Source organism: Eurytemora carolleeae, unplaced genomic scaffold (genome assembly GCF_000591075.1).
Source record: "Eurytemora carolleeae unplaced genomic scaffold, Eaff_2.0 scaffold635, whole genome shotgun sequence".
NCBI classification, from domain to species: Eukaryota; Metazoa; Arthropoda; class Copepoda; order Calanoida; family Temoridae; genus Eurytemora; species Eurytemora carolleeae.
This window is the reverse complement of record NW_019396549.1, coordinates 142,070-160,174: the sequence shown is the minus strand read 5'-3', so window position 1 is coordinate 160,174 and position 18,105 is coordinate 142,070. Positions and strand designations below refer to the sequence as shown.

The 18,105-nt window shown below is 32.2% G+C and overlaps 1 protein-coding gene across 1 annotated transcript; it reads right to left on the bottom strand.

The window, feature by feature from the left end:
* Positions 1–1,343: 1,343 nt before the first annotated feature.
* Positions 1,344–17,571, bottom strand: LOC111705328 (uncharacterized). Its single transcript, XM_023477827.1, has 10 exons — positions 17,506–17,571; positions 17,251–17,341; positions 15,671–15,728; positions 14,026–14,083; positions 13,378–13,420; positions 11,734–11,798; positions 8,989–9,042; positions 4,748–4,913; positions 3,994–4,108; positions 1,344–2,874 (listed from the first exon to the last, which is right to left on the bottom strand). The coding sequence occupies exons 3-10, from the start codon at positions 15,703–15,705 to the stop codon at positions 2,745–2,747; spliced, it is 666 nt and encodes a 221-aa protein (XP_023333595.1). The 5' UTR covers positions 15,706–15,728; positions 17,251–17,341; positions 17,506–17,571; the 3' UTR covers positions 1,344–2,744.
* Between the last annotated feature and the right edge of the window lie 534 nt (positions 17,572–18,105).

The window sequence follows — 18,105 nt, the reverse complement described above, 5'->3', positions numbered from 1 at the left end:
TGAGCTCTACAATGTACAGTATGCTCTATAATGAACAGTTTACTCTACTCTGCTCTACAATGTACAGTTTACTCTACTCTGCTCTACAATGTACATTTTACTCTATAATGAACAGTTTACTCTACAATGTACAGTTTACTCTACAATGTACAGTTTATTCAACAATGTACAGTTTACTCTACTCTGCTCTACAATGTACATTTTACTCTATAATGTACATTTTACTCTACAATGTACAGTTTACTCTACAATGTACAGTTTACTCTACAATGTACAGTTTTCTTTACAATGTACAGTTTGCTGTACGATTTACAGTATACTCCTTAGTAAAGTAAAATTTATAAAGTACAGTATACTCTAAAAAAGAACATTATATTTATTGTATTCTCCTTTGTTTACAAAATTTTAAAATTTTCCTTAATTTTGTAAAACTGTATTGTTCCTTTATTTTAAAAAATTTCATTGCTCCTTCTTTTACCGTCATTTCACCAACATTATTAACAAAATTTTGCAAAATTGTATTTTATTTATTTAACAAAATTACATTGTTCCTTTATTTTGAAAAATTGTATTGTTCCTTTATTTTACAAAAATGTATTGTTCCTTTATTTTGCAAATTTGTATTGTTCCTTTTCTTTGCAAAATTGTATTGTTCCTTTTTTTGCAAAATTACATTGTTCCTTTATTTTTCCTTTATTTGGGAAAATTGTATGGTTCCTTTATTACACAAAATTGTATTGTTCCTTACTTTAACAAAATTGTATTGTTACTTTATTTTACAAAATTGTATTGTTCCTTACTTTTACAAAATTGTATTGTTTCTTCATTTTACAAAATTGAATTGTTTTCCTTTATTTTACAAAATGTATTGTTTCTTTATTTTGCAAAATTACATTGTTCCTTCCTTTTAGAAAATCGTATTATTCCTTTATTTTACAAAATTGAATTGTTCGTTCCTTTATTTTGGAAAATTGTATTGTTCCTTTATTTTAGAAAATTGTATTGTTCCTTACTTTTACAAAATTTTATTGTTACTTTATTTTACAAAATTGTATTGTTCCTTTATTTTACAAAATTAAATTGTTACTTTATTTTACAAAATTGTATTGTTCCTTTATTTTACAAAATTGTATTGTTCCTTTATTTTGCAAAATTGTATTGTTCCTTTATTTTACAAATTGTATTGTTCCTTACTTTTACAAAATTGTATTGTTCCTTTATTTTACAAAATTGAATTGTTACTTTATTTTACAAAATTGTATTGTTCCTTTATTTTACAAAATTGTATTGTTCCTTTATTTTACAAAATTGTATTGTTCCTTTATTTTACAAAATTTGAAGGGGTGAATAAAGTTTGGGTATAAGCAGAAGAATCGTATACAAAAGTGTTTGTTTAAAACATTTCTTTTTAGAAAATAAGTCATTATTTGTTCTATCTAAGATTTTCATTGTATATTGTTCATGATTAAATTGTAATTAAGAAAAAGTTAGTTTTCAGATAATCTAAATTTTTAAATTATCATTAATTGCATTAAAACCCAAAAGTTAAATCCAGAATGAATGATATCATATATGTATGCAGTAAAATTTAGTTTAGGTTTATCTTTATTCAGATTCGAATAGAATTATATGAATAAATTGGTTCTACTTTAAAACTGTCTGATAGTTAAACCATTAAGAAAAAAAACTACTCTTCAATCAAAGGGAGGGGAGGGAGGGAAGGGAGGGGAGGGAGGGGAGAGGGGGTTGGTGTTAGACCTATTCTATGGTGGAAGGATTTCTATACACATATTAAAACCACAGGAACAAGTTGTATCCAAAACTGTAAACGATTGGAAACAGGATAGAACGGATCTGGCATGTAAAATAACTGTTTCTAATCGATGTTTATTTACATTAACAATTTTATCTTTTAATTGCTTCTTTTTTCGGGTATTTCGTTTTCAAAATTGGCGCATTTTCAACAACAATAAATGTTGGCATTTTTTTCGGGAACATTTTTTCATCTTTACCATCCGTAACATTTCTCTAGTCATTTACGCAAAAAATTTTGCCCGATCGTTTCAGTTGTTAATTGTCGTCTATTGGACACGCAAACGGACAAACAAAGTATATTTAGATAGGCCTGGTTCCTGATTGTAATACATCACAGTTTAATATTATAAACAAACCCTAATATGATGATAAAGAAAAAAAAGATTGAAGTTTCTAAAAGTAAGTAAAAAAATATTATTTGCGGCTATCAGATAAAATTAATTAAAGGGACTGTAGACTAATTTCAATTGACCCTACATTGCAATGATGGCAATGATCGATTTACAAAGGTACCCTTTCAACTTTTATCTGATCAAAAAAGTGGAAGATACCGTTGTTTTTTTGTATGGAGAGTCACTTGAAATTACGCCTATAGTCCCTTTAAAGTTGAAAAACAATACATGTCACTTAATTGAAACTAAACTTTTAGTAGCTTAGCCACATCTAATGAACTCAAACTTTTGAACTCAAGGTTTTAAGTTTAACTTTGGTGATGTATGGAAAATCAACTAAAATAAAGGGATGTAAAGAAATTAAATCCCGAACGGGAAGGGTAACATTTGGAACAAATTAAGAATACAAAATTGTTAACCAGTATTTTCGTTATTCATCATTAGCATGTCAATTAGTAGATTAGCATGTCAATTAGTGCATCAGCATGTCATTGGCATAGGGAAACAAATTATGCTTCTCTGTAAGGCATGTCATGTTTACTTGTCATTACAGTCTAATGACACGCTGGTATGTTGTTGGAACATGCGCCGGCGCCGGTCAATCGCTTTCATCTCCGGCAGAGGGTGGGGCTGCTGTTTTAGCTTTCCACGCAGGTCTTCCATTGATCTAAAATTCGAAAAATTGTAAAAAAACTTACGCAATTTTTGCTATACTTTGTTTGATAAGTGGTGCCAAAAAAATAAATTTTAACTTTTTTGCATTAAACTTGATTTATTTTGTTGTGGAAGGAACGCAATATTGTTTATTTTTAGCACCTTTTAAGAAGGTGCAGTACTAAAATATTTATTTTTTTGTTTAATGTTAAAAAAGATGAAATCTGAAAGTTTTATATTTTAATGTATTTAGTTACGGTTTTTTTCTACAAGAAGTTCTTTTTTCCGTTTAAAGCCAATAACGGCCTCCGGTCATAAAGGTAAAACAAAATGAAAATAAAATATTTTAGTGCTGTTAACATATGTGTAAGAACTTATATTAAAAGTTATAAATCACAAAATAGTAAAATATATATAAATAGAAATATAGAAAAAGAATAAAATCTATTTCATTTCCGTCTTTTTGCGCAAATTTTACTTTGTGCTACATGTAAATGCATAAATATATAAAATGTATTATGAGAAAATTCAAATTCTAAAAATATTTGAAATAAATCCAATACTTCAAGCTTGGTTTTCATCGTAAAAACTTAATCCCAACCTTCAAAACTTCTAACATGGTTTATATCCTTTAGGCAAAACTAAGGCTGGACAAAAAGTGATTTCTCATCTTAAGTTTCAAGTTTTTGGAGGATCTTTTTTCGTTCTTTTCTAAGCCCGCGATTTAAAAAATTCGGGAAAAGACGGCGGGTCTAAGCTGTCGTTGGGCTTTATTTACGGCTTGAGCTTTCGGATTCAATCTGCATCTTATTTTCCACAGAGTTGAGTCCAAAAAACCGGTTGAATATTCATTCTTTTTGGCGGATTTTCATGATAGGAATTGGCGCATTCCGGGTTCTTTAGAACAAGGCTCAACATTGAACCTTATTCTCCACTAAAATCAATCAAGGTCGGTTTTATTTTCATTGAGCCTAACTCCTAAAGTCGAGCCGAAGATCTTGCAGCTGTCAATCACGTGACACAAGCTGTCGTCAGAGTTGGGGTTCAGATTGGGTCTTAAAGTCGGGTTTAAGGAAATACGGCTTAAGCCGAAGTTTTTAAATCGCGAGCGTTGAACAATAAAATATTGTACCTCGATTTACTTGAATCCTCAGTTCCATCCTTGCCTACATCCAGTAGGTTGGGTTGGGATCCACAGCTACTCCTTCGGGAACACAGCTCAGACGTATTACACCCTGTATTACAACCTAAACAGTAGATTATACACTTTATACAGAGGTGTTGCACCCTTTCTTACAACCATTGCACTTTAAACACATGTGTCACATACAGAATAACAACCTAAACAGAGGTGTTACATCCTGTATTACAACCTAAACACTTGATACAGAGGTGTTACATCCTGTATTACAACCTAAACACTTGATGCAGAGGTGTTACATCCTGTATTACAACCTCAACACTTGATACAGAGGTGTTACATCCTGTATTACAACCTAAACACTTGATACAGAGGTGTTACATCCTGTATTACAACCTAAACACTTGATGCAGAGGTGTTACATCCTGTATTACAACCTCAACACTTGATACAGAGGTGTTACATCCTGTATTACAACCTAAACACTTGATACAGAGGTGTTACATCCTGTATTACAACCTAAACACTTGATACAGAGGTGTTACATCCTGTATTACAACCTAAACACTTGATACGAGGTGTTACATCCTGCATTACAACCTAAACACTTGATACAGAGGTGTTACATTCTGTATTACAATAAATATGGAATTGAATGAGGTTTGAAAATAGAAAAAATGTTAAAAGAATTTTCGAATTATTTAGATACATATCGGTAACTTAATAAAAAGTTATATAAACACACCTGAAGGATCGGTTTCAGAGAAAAAGAATCGTAAGGATTCACTGTCTGTTGAGTAATCATAGTCTGTAATATCACTGTCAATTCTAAACTTCCTCAATCCTCCTCTTGTTTCCTCTTTCTGCTCTTGTTCTTGCTCCTGCTCTTGTTCAGGCTCTGCCTCTTGCTCCTAGATAGAGCAATGTTTTGAAAAGGGACTCAGAAAAATGAATTGTGTCTTTGCCACTAACTCAAATTTTCTTATCTCTGTATCTTTGAACCCTGATGTTGTAAATCTTTATTATTTCAAACCTAGATTATTTGATCTAACAGAATTCATAGTTTAAAATATCAATGGTCTACGACATTGGGTTGAAAGGATAGGGATTAGAAAATCAGAGTTTGTGGCAAAGACTCAAATCATTTTGGTAAAATTGCCATTCCTTTTGTGGTTAGCAACAATTTTCATCAAATCCCGCTAACCTTAAAACTGTTCATAGTGACTTGAAAATTAAGTTTTAAAAGATTTGAGTCTTTGACACAAACTCTGATATTCTAATTCCTTTATCTTTCGACCCCATGTCGTAAACCTTTGATATTTCAAACTATTGATTGTGTTAGATCAAATAATCATAGTTTGAAATATTAAAGGTTTACATAATCGGATTGCAAAGATATAGATAGTAGAAGTTTTGAGTTTGTGACAAAGGCTCAATTCCTTTGGGTTTATTTTGGAATTTCTCGGGAGTTTTAATTTCCATTAAAGGGAGTGTCTGTCTAGACATGGTAGTTGAGCTGAGATAGTGCAGTATTGTAGGGAATTTTTAGAAATATTTTGAGACCTATACACTATAGTTTCAGTAAAAGTAAATATTTTCATTTACTGATAGCGCCGATTGAAGGATTCATCTCTTATTGGATAATTAGATAGATAGAAAGATAGATGTTGCCGCCATACTATTTCAGTTGGTTCAGAATAGACAACAAACACATGACTGAACCCATATTGGATCCAACCCGAATGGACTCGTCATACTAGAGTGGAGGGCATACAGGAGTGATTTAGGAAATTTTGGCAAAGACTCCTGGCGCTCCCTCCCCGAAGCAGGTTGTGGTGATCCACTTCTAATTTTTCTTAGAATAAATGATACATTTTTCCGGCTTGCAAGAGGCTGTAACCGTTCTAGGTTGTAAATATTTTCTTCGATGGTACACTTAAAAGGTCTATTGTGAGAAAGATAACAGTCCCAGAAACTGTATTACAAACTTAAAAATAGATATGGGGTTTCCCGGTAAATCTTTCTTGGTTCTCACCAATTATATTTAAGGATTTCTCTCATCCTATTATCCGTTTTTTTTACAGAGTTAGAGGTCTTTATTAAAGCATCATCGATCGTGAATAACCCTATCAAGCTTAAAAAGTACCATGAAACATATGTTCAAGATGTTTTCTTCCTCTATATAGAGTTATGAATGATTAAAAGCCTTCTGAACATTTACCGAAGAAAACTTGGGAAAATGATCTCCCCCCCCCCCAGCCTCATCATCAAGAGGTTTAGAAACTTTTTTATTGATCTAAACAAAGTAAAAATAAGCTTCTGATAAAACTTTGGTTAAAGGAAAACCAAGGAGTAAAGTCTGAAGACAAAATTCTACAAAAATAGATTCGTTTTAAAAGAAACATATTCTACAAAAAAATTAAATATGATAAAATAAGTAAGCAAAATGTAAAAAAAAAATTTTCCGGAAAATTCAAGATTTTTTTGTGGATTTCTGATATTTTTGATAATCATAAGTCTTGAAGTCTTTCTGGGAAGTCTTTATAAATAATTTGGTGGAACCACTTTATGAATCCTCTGTAAACAAATTAAAAAAAAATTTGATTGCAATACATTTTGCGATATTTAAATTCGTGAAAAGGATTTAATCTGAGGATTTAAGTTTACAAATCTTTTCCCGTCATACATCGTGTACCTAATTTGAAATATATTTTGTTATTTTCCCGTCATACATCGTGTACCTAATTTGAAATATATTTTCCCGTCATACATCGTGTACCTAATTTGAAATATATTTTGTTATTTTCCGGTCATACATCGTGTACCTAATTTGAAATTTATTTTGTATCTTTTCCCGTCATACATCGTGTACCTAATTTGAAATATATTTTGTTATCTTTTCCCGTCATACATCGTGTACCTAATTTGAAATATATTTTGTTATTTTTCCCGTCATACATCGTGTACCTAATTTGAAATATATTTTGTATCTTTTCCCGTCATACATCGTGTACCTAATTTGAAATATATCTTTTCCCGTCATACATCGTGTACCTAATTTGAAATATATTTTGTTATTTTCCCGTCATACATCGTGTACCTAATTTGAAATATATTTTGTTATTTTCCCGTCATACATCGTGTACCTAATTTGAAATATATATATATTTTCCCGTCATACATCGTGTACCTAATTTGAAATATATATATTTTCCCGTCATACATCGTGTACCTAATTTGAAATATATATATTTTCCCGTCATACATCGTGTACCTAATTTGAAATATATTTTGTTATTTTCCCGTCATACATCGTGTACCTAATTTGAAATATATTTTGTTATTTTCCCGTCATACATCGTTTACCTAATTTGAAATATATTTTGCTATTTTTTGCGCTGCAGTTTTGTAAAGAAATTAGAAATTATGAAACAGCTGATGTTGCATCATCTCTGTCGATCCCTAATCTCTGTAATTCCCGTAATCTGATTGGTTCATATTTTCCCGTAATCTGATTGGTTCATATTTTCCCGTAATTTGATTGGTTCATATTTTCCCGTTATCTGATTGGTTCATATTTTCCCCGGGAAATTTAAATTTATCTTCAGGGCAAAATTGAGAAAGGTTAATATTTAAATCGCAACTCATTATTTTTCAGAACTTTTTAAACTATAGCTATAGTTTAGCTCATTCTTTAACTTTAGACTCTTATTATATAATTTTGGAAGTTAGAGAAAAAAGTGTACTGCCTAACCTTATACATTAGATATTCTGTTTTCTGATACTTTTTTTCTTTTCCTTCTCTAACGTAATCCTTATAGGAATCCCAATCAGTGTATTTGATTACAAGGTATATGATGTAAGAATACAAGATAAAAAGAGGGTTTCCCAATCAACATTCTTTGTAGGTCGTCTTTTCTTCTATTCTGTTCTTTACTCTTGAAGGATGCTTGTTTAAGAGTAATGTAAATATATTTATTTTTTCAAAATATTGTGCTTAGTCGTTTATATTTGTCGTGTTTAGTTAGACCCACTGTAATATAGAACAAGAAAGCTAGTCTCTGTTTTCGGTCGATAACTTTTCTATATTCTAATCTTATTCAACTTAATTATATGTATGATGAAGAGGGGGCTGAATACGATTGACTTGAACAAAAATAAATTGATTTTTTGCCACAAACTCTGGTTTTCTAAACCCTATTGCTTAACACACCGATGTTGTATTTATTTATTATTTAAAACTAAAAATTCTTTTAATCAAAAGGTTCAGTTGAAAATTTAAAGCTTCGCACCATCAGGTTACAAAAATATAGTTATTAGAAAATTTGGGCCGTTTTTTCTTGATTTTTGAAAGCTGGTGATCGTTTACGATTGTATTCAAGAATTGTTTTATGAAGATTTTCTAAAAATTTTCGTTCATTTTCCGAATGATGTGATCGTTAAAGGGTAATATCTCTCTCGTCAAATTAAATAACGGTGATTACCGAATTAACGGCGGACAGCCCTCTACATTATTTTTATGCTGTTTAACCCACGGTCTGGAAAATTTTCAATTTTAAAACAAGACATAAATTTCAAGTCTGGAACTTTATCTCCAACTATAAAAAATTTGTTCAATTACATTTTCCAATAGGAAATGAATAAAATGTTACCCACAAAGAATGGGACTTTGTTCACAGACTTGGAATATCTAATTTATTTAAGCAAATACCTAATTTTTTATTTGAAAACAGTGATCTTTTATCTTGGTTTGATCTATAGAATAATTCTTTAAAATCAAAAGAATTTGAGCCGCCGTTTAAATCTGTCAAAACCCAGTTTAAATTAAGCGCCGGCTTAAATCTTGAAACATTTGATACAATTTCAAGTGTAACCAACCATATTTAAGCCGCGGCCTAAATTTAAACCGCCGCTCAAATTCTTTAAATTCGGCCACAGATCTTAAAGATATGGATTAGTTTGAGGTGAGATAATCACAACGTTCACCTGAGAGTTTTCTGCGGATACCTCTCCAGGTTTACCAGCTTCTGTACAGTCCTCCTTAACAATTATCATATCAGAGTCCTCTTCGCTTTTACGCAAACAAATTCTTTAAAAATGGCATATTAGGCACTGTATAGTATAGTTTCAGTAGAAGTAAATATTAGGCACTGTATAGTATAGTTTCAGTAGAAGTAAATATAAGGCACTGTATAGTATAGTTTCAGTAGAAGTAAATATTAGGCACTGTATAGCATAGTTTCAGTTGAAGTAAATATTTATTTTTACTGATAGCGCCGATTGAAGGATTCATAACTCTTATTAGAAAATGAGATAGATAGAAAGATAGATGTTACCGCCATACTTTTTCAATTGGTTCAGAATAGACAACAAACACATGACTGAACCCTGATTGGATCAGGCGCTAATGGACTCGGTATACAGGAGTGTAGGCTAGCTGAGGGCGCACTGTATAAACTTATACAAACGCTGGCAGTGCTATGATATTAAAAAATGCACTAGGTTTAGGAAACCCAACTTTGCTTGGAAACTAAATTATATGATCCAATACATTTGTGATTTACAAGCAGTAGGGCTCACAAAGAGAATACCCGGCTAGGACTCCTAGGACTAAGTGAACCTGGCATTATTGTACTTAGCTACTCCTGTTCGAAATATCAACAGTTTTCAGCACTAAAGAAACCACGGGCAGCCGTAGTTCATTTGAATTTCCGAGCCGGGTCAACCTTCCCGTTCCCAGTTTGTACTTTACTGAGCTCTATGGTCAGGACTAGCTGGTGCAACAAGGTTGACGCGGTCAGACTTTATGCTTCATAAAGGTTGAATTTACTTTTACTAAAGAGACAGAGGTGCGTGAAGGGTGGACCACAGCGTTAATATTTCTTCTGGCAATGTATTTGTATGCATTGTATCAAAATAAATTCACCAGCCGGGAGATAAATGTTTGTACTATATATTGTTTACTATTGTATACTAAAGTGGGCCAAGCTCATTGATGGATGACGACAGTAAAAGTTGTAGACTACTAGTCCTTTATTCACTTTCGTCTATAAGTTAGTACTGTACTGTACTGGCGCGGATGTTTTTTGTTTCTTCTAAATGTATGGTTTGATATTAGGTTTTGAATGTTATGTGGAAGAGAGGATATAAAATATGATGAACTTGATAAATTAAATATTCTTGTTTGCTGACACGGAGTCTCGAACCAGCCATAAATCTACTATATCAATATAAATTCCAACCCTCAACAAATTTTATCAAAACACAAATTATAAACTTTATATATTGGAATAAAATTTTGATGTGCGTTACTAGTTAAAAGCATTAAGCTCTTATGATATCGTACTCTTATAGATCCGATCAGATACAGTTTCAGTAGACGTAAATATTTCTTTTTACTGATAGCGCCGGCTGAAGGATTCATAACTCTAATTGGATAATGAGAAAGATATATGTTACCGCCATACTATTTATTACAATTTTATAGCGAAGTTCTGAATAAACAACAAACACATGACTGAATCCTGATTGGATCCGGTGGTGATGAACTCGGCAGACAGGAATAAGATGTGATTTTTAAATGACATATTTACCAAAAAAACTGGAAATTATTTAAATGCAATTTTGAAGATGAAAGCTTTAAGGTTTGTAAACTACGAAAGTGAGCCTGGATTTATTTTCGATAAATAACGGTACCCATGAATATGAATTAGATACCCCATGTATAAAAATATGAGTATTTGAGTATTTCTTTATATTCAAAAGTGACTTGTGCACATTATACTGCAGGAAAACAATGTAGCAATTATCAGAATTGTTATCCACACAATTTTGATGATATAAAGGTTTCCAGGATAGCTTTGTGAATAGAGAATGCCCTTTTCTTTAAATGGAAGCACTATAGTTTCAGTAGAAGTAAATATTTCCATTTACTGTTATAGCGCCGACATTAGGATTTATCTCTGATTGGATAATGAGCTAGATAGAAAGATAGATGTTACCGCCACGCAATTTCTATTGGTTGAGAATAAATAACAAACACATGACTGAACCCTGATTGGATCAGGCGCTAATGGACCGGCATAATAGAGTGGAGGGTCAAATTAAATTCCAACAACACGACGGCCCTTTAAGCTTCGTTTTTTTGCAAACTGTTCCTTTAAACCCCATTAAATTATTACATTTTCTCACTGCTCTAAAAACTTTTTAAATCCAAAGCACGTAGTTTTCACACAAATTAAATCTCAGGCTTTTCCACAAATTCGAATAGGATAAAGGGATAAGAGGGCTTCTGAAGAATACTTGCAGTAAATGGAGAACTTGGAACAATTTTCTTTCTGCACAATTTTCAGAACTTTATGGATTAGTAAAATTGAAAATTTGTATTTTTAAAAATTAATTTTTCTATTTTTTATCTTCCTTTTTAGTTCTGTTCACCTTACAAGTACACTCAAAATTTGATAAAATAATTTATGCACTCCGTTAAGACGAAAAGAGATAATTCTACTTTGAATATTCAAATTTTGTTCACAATCTACTGATGTAATAAAAAAATTTTCAATATATTATTTTCATACACATGGAAGAGTTTGGGAAGTTTCCATTTTTGGAACTGTTATTTATATTTGGGAGGTGTGGCAATGGGAAATTGTAATATTGGGAAATTTTGAGAAAATGACTTTTTATAAAGTTTGAGGCAAAACATCTCTGGTTAAGTTATTTTTCCCTTACCTCTACACTATAGACTGTTTCCAAGATCTCAGGACGTTTCAAGTATCCGCTGTACCGTTTCATGGCTGAAAAAGGATGTTTTAAGTATCTGCTGTACTGTTTCTAGGATCTCAGGACGTTTCAAGTATCCGCTGTTCCCTTTCATGGCTGAAAAAGGATGTTTTATGTATCTGCTGTACCGTTTCATGGCTAAAAAAGGATGCTTCAAGTATATGCTGTACCGCTTCATGGCTGAAAAAGGATGTTTTATCATTATGTATCTTCTGTACCGTTTCATGGCTAAAAAAGGATGCTTCAAGTATCTGCTGTACCGTTTCATGGCTGAAAAAGGATGTTTTATGTATCTGCTGTACCGTTTCTAGGATCTCAAGATGTTTCAAGTATCTGCAGTACCGTTTCATGGCTGAAAAAGGATGTTTTATGTATCTGCTGTACCGTTTCTAGGATCTCAAGCTGTTTCATGTATCTGCTGTACCGTTTCATGACTGAAAAAGGACGTTTTAAGTAACTGCTGTACCGTTTCTAGGATCTCAGGACGTTTCATGAATCTGCTGTACCGTTTCAACGCTGAAAAAGGATGTTTTATGTATCTGCTGTACCGTTTCTAGGATCTCAAGATGTTTAAAGTATCTGATGTACCGTTTCATGGCTGAAAAAGGACGTTTTAAGTAACTGCTGTACTGTTTCTAGGATCTCAAGATGTTTCATGTATCTGCTGTACCGTTTCATGACTGAAAAAGGACATTTTAAGTAACTGCTGTACCGTTTCTAGGATCTCAGGACGTTTCAAGTATCTGATGTACCGTTTCATGGCTGAAAAAGGAAGTTTTAAGTAACTGCTCTACCATTTTTAGGATCTCAGGACGTTTCAAGTATCTGCTGTATCGTTTCATGGCTGAAAAAGGATGTTTTATGTATCTGCTGTACCGTTTCTAGGATCTCAAGATGTTTCAAGTATCTGCTGTACCGTTTCATGGCTGAAAAAGGATGTTTTATGTATTTGCTGTACGGTTTCTAGGATCTCAAGATGTTTCAAGTATCTGATGTACAGTTTCATGGCTGAAAAAGGACGTTTTAAGTATCTACTGTACGGTTTCTAGGATCTCAAGATGTTTCAAGTATCTGCTGTACCGTTTCATGGCTGAAAAAGGATGTTTTAAGTATCTGCTGTACCGTTTCTAGGATCTCAAGATGTTTCAAGTATCTGCAGTACCGTTTCATGGCTGAAAAAGGATGTTTTATGTATCTGCTGTACCGTTTCTAGGATCTCAAGATGTTTCAATTATCTGCTGTACAGTTTCATGACTGAAAAAGGACGTTTTGAGTATCTACTGTACCGTTTCTAGGATCTCAAGATGTTTCAAGTACCTGCTGTACAGTTTCATGGCTGAAAAAGGACGTTTTAAGTATCTACTGTACCGTTTCTAGGATCTCAAGATGTTTCAGTATCTGCTGTACAGTTTCATGACTGAAAAAGGACGTTTTAAGCATCTACTGTACCGTTTCTAGGATACACAAAGTATGTTTTAAGAATCTGCTGAACTAGTTCTTCAATAAGAAAACGAACAAAGTTATTGTGTTTATAATCAAGTTATCAACCTACTCCCATGTCATATACAAAAGTCACTAAATTTCTATGGTTACCTAATAATTTCTGACGATTACTCATCCTGCGTTCGTTTTTCACCTTTAGGGGAAAAAAATGATTATCAAGTATTTCAAAAACTATATAAAGAAAAATCATTTTGCCACAAACTCAAATTTTGTAATCTCTTTACCTTTGCAACCTGATGATGTAAACCTTCGATATTTCAAACTTTGATTATTAGGTCTAAAAGAATTCACAGTTTATAAAGTTCTATTTAACATTATCTAAGGTTTACGATATTGGGTTGCAAAGATATATGGATAATCAAATCCGAGTTTGTGGCAAAGACTCAAATCAGTTTTAGAAAACTATTGTCAAAATAGCAAAAGTTGCACGTGTAATATTTTGATATTGTTTTTCACAATTTTAATCTGATATTTGATTTGACATTTTAGTTTTCACTTCTTTGCGTTTTTTCTTTTTTTCACTATTTTTTTTTACAATGGCCAACAAAATATCATAATTTTGAAATATGATTTAAAATGTTATTTTTCCACATTTGGGGACCGTACCAATGCGATTCGAATTAGAAAGTATGTTTATTAGGACGCACTGTACAATCAGTTTATTGGGACACACTGTAAAATCAGTTTAGTGGGACACACTGTAAAATCAGTTTGACGTTTTTTTGTAATTTTTTTTTCCTTTAGCGCTCGTTCTTCTTTGGCACGCTGCTCTACACCCTCGTTCTCCGATATAGACCTAGATATAGACCATAGACATAGACCTAGATATAGACCTATAGGCCTAGATATAGAAATGAAATGATATTATAGCCAGATTCAATGTTATTAATCTCTAATAATTATAATATCAATATTAACGAGATAAGAATACGTTCTAACTTTCGAACCTAATTTAACTATTACAAACTATCCTCCCATTATCTTTGTTTTGAAGCGCTTCGTGAGTTTAAACACTTGTTGTAAGAAAAGAATTCTAAAAGATCCAATCAGAAATCCTTTTCAGAAAACTTCTTAAAAGTTCAAGATAAGATTGGGCATGAGGGGAATCAAGTGTAAAAGTAAAAATTTTCCAGTAATTTTATTCTCGACTTTTTTTTGCTTCAAATTTATGAAAAATTGAGAATATGGAGTAAAAGTTACATTTTTTGCATAAATTTTGATTTCAAATTTCTTAATTCATCCTTTTTCTGACTTGTTAGGGCCTTAAATTGGGTTCCGATGTAAAGGAACTGAGTTTTTGCCACAAACTCTGATATTCTAATCCTTTTTAACCCAATGTCGTGCACCGTAGATATTATCTAAGTTTGAAATATTAAAGAGTTTACCTCATTAGGTTGCAAAGATATAGGGATTAGATTAGTAGTTTTAACCCTAAACAGGCTGGAGGGGGGCGTTTGGCGCCCCCCCAGAGTTTTTTGTGTTAGCACTCTTATTTTTGACCGTGAAATGTTGGTACTAATTTTAAGGATTTTTGTCAAAAAACATATTTTTTTTGTTATAGGGTAGGGTACAAGGTGAAAAAAAAGTCCGGTCTGTGAAAAAAACTAAAATAGCCCATAACTTTTTTGCGACTAAAACTACAGATTTTTGAAAAGCCCATGAAAATTGCATGTAGAAACATGTGTCACACTTTAATATTTGTTAAAAACAAAAAAATATTTTATTATTTTTTTTACCCTTTTTTGGGAGTTTTTTTAACTCTCCCTACCACCCAAACTATAAAGTTATCGGTCTATTTCTTTTCTTTGAGCTGGCCTTGAAAATCTTGGGCTATGGACATGTATTTCAACCCTATGGCTATTCTCTAAGGCTTTTTCTTGGGAGGGGGGGGGGGCGCCAAACGCCCCCACAGGCTACACATAGATTCAGACCCCCCAGCCTTTATAGGGTTAACAAATCCAATTTAGCTTATTTCCACGGCTTAACTTTTAAAGAATAAAATATTTTGAGTAAATATTTTCTTTAGAATCTTTTGTGGCTTTAAATCCTAAAGGGAAAGATAAATAAATTCAAATTGAATTTATTATTTTTACAAATTGGCCAAATTTGGGAAAATAAAGTAATTTTCCCTCTGGTAACCGAAAAATGTCCTTTGCCTTGATGAAAAGGGTAAAGTGAAAACTATGATCTTCAGGGGAAATCATATATAAAATCATATATATATATAACTAGCTTGGGAACCCAGCGCTGCCAAGGTTACTAAAAGTTACTTTTTCCTTTTATGAGAAAGTTAATCTTTAGAAAAACGTTATTCAAGTTGTAGAAATTATAATCTTTCCAATATGTTGAAAATTATTTATAACTTTAAATATTTTATCTTTACCTGTTATATTCTATAATAGGTCGTATTATATTCATATTCCGATCCGCCAGATTTGGCACTAAAATATAGGTTAAAAAAGTTTTAAATGTATTTTCCCTTTATGCTATTTCTGAATCTGATGGATTATGGAGAAGATTATATTAGATATTTTTTTCTATCACATTCTTTAAATAAGTTAAAAAACTACGAACATATAACAAAAATAAAACGTGAATTGATTTTAAATATGATTCCCAGCTACCTCTAATTGAGGCGTACAATGTTTGTGTATTGTTGTGTTTATAAAAGAAAAACATTTACAGACAAATCCTTGACGATATAAACAGAGTACTTCAATTCTTCCTTTTATTAAAGTTAGGATCCAGTTTCACAAGGCATTAAACGGATTCCTCTGTTGGAAAAAAAGAAATATTATTTTCAAAAAAAACGTAAAATCAAAGCAAATGATTTAATAATATTCTTGAAATATTGGAGCTCGGCAATGGCTATGTTTATTAATCATCCTTGAGACAATTAAGATATAATCGTTCAACCTCCCTCAATGTATGTGACAAGCACAAAAATTACATTCAACATTATTTCCACAATCGAATAGAAACTTGAGTTTGTAAATGCCTGATTTAACTGAATTGAATAAAAACCAAGAAATACTTCCAGAAAGAATGGTCCGCATCGTACTACAAGTTCTTACAGCGTAAATGTGTTATTTTCCTATTTGTACTTTTTCATAATCCCTCCCGGCTATTTTCTAAATTTTCTATTACAATATTCCTCTGTTAATCGGGTGATAAGCCTGATAAACAGAAAATGTTCGTCGCTTTTGTTAAAAACTACTTTTTGATGCTAACTTTAAAACTGTGCTTTGAATTAATCAATAAAGTGTTCAACGCTCTAATTGCAAAAAGTTTGGCCGACTACAGGCGGAAGTAAAAGTCAGGGAATATAGGTTCAATGATGTTGGTTTAGCCGGGTTTACACAGAAATTAAAGTCAAAGAATAAAGGTTCCATAATGCTTGTAACTATTTAGCCATCTTTAGACAAGAGTTAAATTCAGGGGATCAAGGTTCAATAATGTTTGCTACAGTTTAGCCATCTTTAAAAAGAAGTTAAAGTCAGTGGATCAAGGTTCAATACTGTTGTTACAGTTTAGCCATCTTTAATCAGAAGTTAAAGTCAGGGGATCAAGGTTCAATAATGTTGTTACAGTTTAGCCATCTTTAATCAGAAGTTAAAATCAGGGGATCAAGGTTCAATAATGTTGTTACAGTTTAGCCATCTATTAACAGAAGTTAAAGTCAAGGAATCAAGGTTTGATAGTATAATGTTGTTACAGTTTAGCCATCTTTAATCAGAAGTTAAAGTCAGTGGATCAAGGTTCAATAATGTTGTTACAGTTTAGCCATCTATTAACAGAAGTTAAAGTCAAGGAATCAAGGTTTGATAGTGTTTGTTACGGTTAGATATGTTTATGCAGAAGTTAAAGTCAGGTAATTACAGTTCTATAATGTTGTTACAGTTTGGCCATCTTTAATCAGAAGTTAAAGTCAGGGGATTACAGTTCTATAATGTTTTATTTTACCTGAAATTGATATTTCATTAACAGTATCATCAATGGGCACAAGGGTGTCAGGATCACAGAGTTCTTGATCAGAGCAGGGAGGCGAGGGAGCCTGAATAGAGGGAGCCTGAATAGAGCAGGGAGGGGAGGGAGCCTGAATAAAGGAGGGAGGGGAGGGAGCCTGAATAAAATTATACTTTAAGGGACTGTTCACATATTTAATCAATGATCCAGAGGTGGCAATATTGCCGTCCCCACCTCGCCGAATATATTTACCTTCTCATCACTCTCCTTGTCCGGTAGAGAGGTGGATAGCAATCTCCTCCTCAACAACCGCCGGATTATTCTTAACAAGTGTTGAATTCAGGAAGAACCTAAAATTTTAGTTTAACAAAAGTTCTGAATTTTATCTTTTAATTCGCAAAAGCAAAAAGAGGATTTCTTATCAAAGGTGATGTGGACCCCCCCCCCTCCTCCGTTACAATTAAAAATAGAAATGTTAAATATTAATGAAGTTTTAAATAAGAAATTAATAAGAAATATCCCAAAAAAATCATTAACATCTTGTGTGCCAAAATATTATGTTTTTAAACTCAATTATTGAGCTATTAGCATTAATATTAAATGGACTTTTCTAATTCTATATTTATATTTATTTAAAAGTCAAGGCAAATAAAAAAGGTAATTTATTAAATAATCCAATATTATTATACTGCAATAACAACTGTTATTGGTAAATTTGCTGTTTTTAATTATTTGATGAAAAGGAGGACCTATACAACCAATGTTTAATACTGAGCTGAAAACTTTAGAATGGGCTTTCCTTAATCCCGAACGGTTAATTAATCTGGAGATTAATAACAAGAGGAGAACAAG

Excerpts from the sequence above, each read along its gene's own strand:
- LOC111705328 (XM_023477827.1), bottom strand. The coding sequence starts at position 15,705 with ATGAATATAATACGACCTATTATAGAATATAACAG. Across the intron at positions 4,914-8,988 it reads TATCCGCAGAAAACTCTCAG|GAGCAAGAGGCAGAGCCTGA; the intron begins GTGAACGTTGTG and ends TGCTCTATCTAG. Across the intron at positions 2,875-3,993 it reads GAGGATTCAAGTAAATCGAG|ATCAATGGAAGACCTGCGTG; the intron begins GTACAATATTTT and ends TTCGAATTTTAG.